At 47.6% G+C, this 5,463-nt stretch overlaps 1 protein-coding gene across 1 annotated transcript in view; it reads right to left on the bottom strand.

Annotated features, from left to right (window-relative positions):
* Nucleotides 1–100: 100 nt before the first annotated feature.
* The window catches only part of TNFSF13B (tumor necrosis factor superfamily member 13b), a gene marked incomplete at its 3' end in the record, with an annotated part of 8,928 nt that continues 3,565 nt past the window's right edge, over nt 101–5,463 (bottom strand). The window contains exons 3-4 of the mRNA XM_015427546.1: nt 342–454; nt 101–251 (exon numbers count right to left, since the gene is read on the bottom strand). Of these exons, the coding sequence (XP_015283032.1) occupies nt 101–251; nt 342–454 (264 nt within the window). The remainder of the gene's footprint in view (nt 252–341; nt 455–5,463) is intronic.

Raw genomic sequence — 5,463 nt, forward strand, 5'->3', positions numbered from 1 at the left:
AAAAGAGTGTGATATATTTTCTAAGTGTCCCCTCCCCGCACACGCACACACTCCTTTCACACCATTGTGTCAGGAGAGATCTGACAGAGATCATATTTACCAGCAGTGTAGCAAGAGTTGTTTGGATTTGCCTGAGGCATGTTTTGGATGCAACGAAATAATGTCACCAAACTGAGGTCGTCGCCGACCACGTTGGCTTTCTTCCTCTGGATTAAGTGACCCATCACAAACAGCTCATCCGTGTATAAAACCTGAAGGACAAAGAGGGACTGTTTGCTTATTCTACGAATACTTGAAGCAACTTCGAGAAAATCGGAATATATATATTTTTTTAATTTTACCTGGCCATATATGAAAAAGTAGCCAGTCTCTCTAACTAGTATTTTATTCCCTTGTTCTTGCAGGGCTGTTCCTCTTTTAAAGCTAAGCAGCCACGGAACTATACTTGAATCGTCTAAAAAAGAAGAAGAACAGATTTCTTGTGAAACGTGAAGAAGAAACGAATGCAGGCCCCCTTCCGATTAGCTTTGTGAAAGAACAAAAAATAAATAAATACAGCCTCTGTATTTTTTGGAGATCCATAATTTCTGCATGAAGGCCAAGATCTAAAAGAGCTACAAGTAGAAATTGCAGAGATCACCCTTCAGGGTAACACACACACATCCCTTCTCATCACAGCTACTTCCAAAAATCCATTCTGAAGGCTTGGTTGACTTTCAGTGCAGCCTTGGGGAACACGGAAGACCCCCAGTCCCCCTAGCATTCAAGTGCACACGCTGTGGTAAAGGTAAAGGTTTCCCTTGCTCAAAAGCCAGTCGAATCCGACTCTAGGGGGCAGTGCTCATCTTCGTTTCCAAGCCAAAGAGCCAGCGCTGTCTGAAGACTTTTTCTGTGGTTATGTGGCCGGCATAACTAGACGCCGAGGCGCACGGAACGCTGTTACCTTCCCACTGAAGCGGTACCCGTTTATCTACTTGCAATTTCCTGCTTTCGAAGTGCTAGGTTGGCAGGAGCTGGGGCCTGAGACAGGAGCTCACTCTGTCCCGTGGCACTCGGGTCTCCTCAAACTTCCAAGCTACAGACCTTCCGGTCTTAACCTCTGAGTCACCACGGTCCCTAAGTGTTGGACTACCAACAGGTATATTCTCAAGCCCCTGATCTGGATGGCCCAGGCTAGCCCGATCTTGTCAGATCTCAAAAGCTAGGCAAGGTGGATCCCAATGAATACTTGGATGGGAGACCACTAAGGGTCGCTACACAGAGGAAGGCAAAGAGCAGGTGTGAATTCAGGAGAACTCCAGCCCCACCTGGAGGCTGGCATCCCTGTGTGGAAGGCGGACAGAACCCTTTGAACTCAAGGAGGAGAGAGTAGATTCAGCTAGGTTTTTATTCAAAGGAGGAGGAAGAGATTGGATTTAGGAACTGCCCTTGAGAGAACTGCTCTGAAAGAACTTGTAACTGACCCAAGGCCACACCAGCAGCTACATGTGGAGGAGTGGGGAATCAAACCCGGTTCTCCCAGATTAGGGTCCACGCTCCTAACCGCTATACCAAATTGGCTCTCCACACCAAACTGGCTCTCTTATCTGCTTCTGGATTTTTTTTTTTACCTTTACAGATTAGCAACAACTAGGTTTCCCATGTGAACTTCCACCCCAGCTCTCAATCGCCTGGACTCAATCGGTGGAGCAGTGGGAGAAAAATCGGAGAGGATGGCATTGCAGACACTGTGATGTCACTTCAAGGTGATCAACCAAAAGTGACATTGCAGTTCCTTCACAGCACTCTAGGAAATCCACCAATCTCTATGGTCTTTACCATAAAGATTGGGGGAAATTCTAGAGTGTTGCGGCGGGGGGAGGGGGGGCTGGGATGTCATTTCTGGGTGATCACCCAAAAGTGATGTCATAGCATCCATGACACTTTCTCCTCTCAGGTTCCATCTGCTCCCAAAGTTCTCAGGATTCATGGACCCAGCAACAGTACTGAATCCAGCCTGTCTAACTTTATCAGAATCAGAGCCACTTACTTTTGGCTTTATGACCAAAGAATAAATGGAATGAGCTTTAAAAAGCTTAAAAAAGCACTAGTGGCCATCTTTAAATGCTAGTTTGGAGATGTTTAGCAGGTCACTTAGAAAGAGCACTGAAATAATTCAGTCAGGAATACCTGAAAGATCTACAAGTTAAGTCCAATACCACAACTAAATGTCAGGCCAGGAGAATATTCTCAATTTTGTTGAGAGTTTTGAACTTTTGAGAAAGGGTAGTGGGCCCCACCACAGAATGGCTGCCGGGGGGGTGGGGATTACAGACAATCACAAAATGACTGTCATATATTCACTTCTGCTTCGAAATCAATATACAGCGCAGAGAGCACTGCTCCTCTTTCCTCTTTTCTCCACTGCCCTCTTTCCTTCTCCCTAGTCAGTGATGAGCACACCACAGTCTTGAGAACGAGTCCAATTACAACAGGAGTTTCGTGCGTGTCTGGAAACCAGAAACTTCCGCAGCTACAGCTGTCCCAAACAACGTCCATCTCCCTCCACAAAACCCAACGGAACATACAACAATTACTACAGGGCAGATGAGAGGGAAGCTAGTGACTCTCCACACTTTGTTCCAGCTTTCCCAGAGAAAGACATAAACAAGGCAATGTCCCCCCAAAGGGACCTTGGAGACATTTGGGGAGCAGGGCAGCTGGTGCCCCTTCCTGAAGAAAGCAAGCAGGGACTGGAGTCTAGAACGGCTTTCTTTCCCATGACTTCAGGAGGAAAGTATGAGTGAGAGCAGTGAGTAAAAGGTGAGCTAGAGGATGGTACCTACTCTGTGAGGAGGTAATCATTTGGCATGGAGGTGGGCGGCTAAGTGGGGACGGAGCCCCTGCTTGTGTATTATTTTTCTATTTTGTATATTATAAATCACTGTTATGCAGGGCTATTTTTGGGCAGGAACGCACAGGAACGGAGTTCCGGCTGGCTCCTGAGTTGGCCACGCCCAGCAGGACCTCATTATCATAATAGGCCACACCTAACAGCAGAAGCTCATTAGGATTGGCTACATTAGGGGTGTGTGGCCTAACATGCAAAGAAATTCCTGCTACAAAAAAAGCCTAGGGTTTTGACAACAAACAAAGTAAACAGAATAAGAAGCAAAAGGTGAGTGTGGTAACATGGGGGTGTGGCCTAATATGCTAATGAGCTGTGATATAAGGGGTGTGGCCTAATATACTAATGAGTTTCTGTTGTTGGGTGTGGCCTATTATGCTAATGAGTTCCTGCTGGGATTTTTCTACAAAAAAAAGCCCTGCTGTTATGACATGTAAGCAGCTGGAGTCTAGTCAGGGGGGGGAAATCTGTAAACTGTATGAAAAAAATCTCCTCAGGATAGTTACCTAGGGACTAGCTGAGCAACATAATCAACCTACTCCACACGGAGACCAATCAGAACCTAAAGCCCCTCTGCTACCACATCTTTAAGAGACCCTGGAACTGGGGACCTGACACTGATGAAGCGTCACCTCTGCATTGGCACGAGGGTTGCCAACATCCAAGCGTTGCCTGGAGATCTCCTGATATCACAACTGATCCCTAGATGAAAAAGATCAGTTCCTCTGGAGAAAATATCTACTTTGGAGGGTGGACTCTATGACAATTATATGCGGGTGAGGTCCCTTCCCTCCACAGACACCACTTTCTTCAGGTTCCACCCCCAAAATAATCAGGTAGTTCCCAACCCAGAATTGGCGACTCCAGTTGGCAAAGCAGCAATGCCAGCATAGGGGACACAATTAGGCAGGTGTGGTAAGAGAGAAGTAGAACTTGGCACTCTAAACTCTCAGGGCCAGCCCTGGCGGTGTCACATGACACCAGCAAAAAAGAACAACACAAGTTGAAATGTTCCCTCAGAAACTGAAGTAGAGACAAAGCTGACTGGCCCTGCCTTCTCCCAGTCCATGAAAATAGTCATCATGATAGAACACAAATTCTGCAGCTGACCAACAGTTGAGAAAGAGACTTGTCTCTTAGAGGACAAGATGGTTGCCGCCACTTTGCACTCACGCCAAGTGGGCCGAATGCACAGAAGAACAGACATAGGCAATGGGAACAGAGTGGAAAGGATGCTTGATACACAAAGCTGAGCTAAACATCAGTCATAGGAATATCATGCTGCTAGCACTCAGAACTCATAAAAATACCCCACAAAAGAGGAGAGCTTGACTCACCTGGTGGTAGTGGAAACTGCTATTGAGTCAGAGCTGACTTATGTTTGACCCCTTGGGGTTTTCAAGGCAAGAAACATTCAGAGGTGGTTTGCCTCTGTGTCACTACCCTGGACTTAGGGTTGTCATCCCCCCAATGGGGGCGGGGGTTCCCCTGATTTCAAGGGACCCAATCGGCTACCGGCCAGCTGACTGGCTGGTTGGGTGCCCCACCCCCAAAGAGCCCTCCCATGCCCAGCACGTAGACGTCACCCAGAGGTGACATCACTGCACTGGGCATGTCACGCCAGGGCGTGCTAGCATTTGGCTAAAAACTCTATGGCGACCACATAGTTTTTGGCCAGATGCTAGAGGATCCCCGGTGTGAATGACATCACTTCTGGGTGACATCATTGCTTCGTGTGCATGCCAGAAGATCCAGGGGAGCAGCCTGGAGCCCCCTACCTGGCAACCCTATCTGGACTTCCTTGGTGGTCCCCCACCCAAAGAATAACCAGGACTGACCCTGCTTAGCTTCCAAGATCTGATGAGATTGGGCCAGCCTGGGCTATACAGGTCAGGGCAAGCCACCCCTTACTCACCACCAAATGCAACGGGGTGGGGGGAGGTGGATTCATTCACCTCTTAAAAGAACAGACCAATCATTCCAACAAACTATGAGCCTCTGTTATTACTCATCCATGTGCCAGTCTAGCAAATATCTTTGTTCCTGCATGGGGTTCATGTTAGACTTGTCCAGACTACCTCCGAAGAATCCATCTGAAATCTAACAGGAGACCATTTCCCCACTCAGATCTATTTGCATCGTGTTAAGGTTCATTCTTTACAATCCCGCAAGTCAGTTTAATCATATTAAGGACCAAAATTTGGCTTGAATCCATCCGTCCATTTCCTTGGCCAACCTAATCCCCTGAATTTGTCCCATGGTGGGTTCCAAACATATCACCTCCCCAGGCAAGGGTTGCCTATCCCATTCTTGGTCCACGCCAAGCCAGCAGCAGCGGCACAAGCCAAAAGGGATGCCCGTCAAACGAACACATGTGAATGCATGCATCTGTCTCATACTGAATCAGACCCTTGGTCCATTAAGGTCAGTATTGTATACTCAGACTGGTGGTGGCTCTCCAGGATCTCAAGTCGAGGTCTTTCCCATCACCTCCTACCTGATCCTTTTAACTGGTGGAGATGATGGGGGATTGAACTTGGGACATTCTGCACGTCGAGCAGATGCTTCACCACTGA

This window comes from Gekko japonicus, unplaced genomic scaffold (assembly GCF_001447785.1).
Source record: "Gekko japonicus isolate JY-2015 unplaced genomic scaffold, Gekko_japonicus_V1.1 scaffold7045, whole genome shotgun sequence".
Lineage (NCBI taxonomy): Eukaryota > Metazoa > Chordata > Lepidosauria > Squamata > Gekkonidae > Gekko > Gekko japonicus.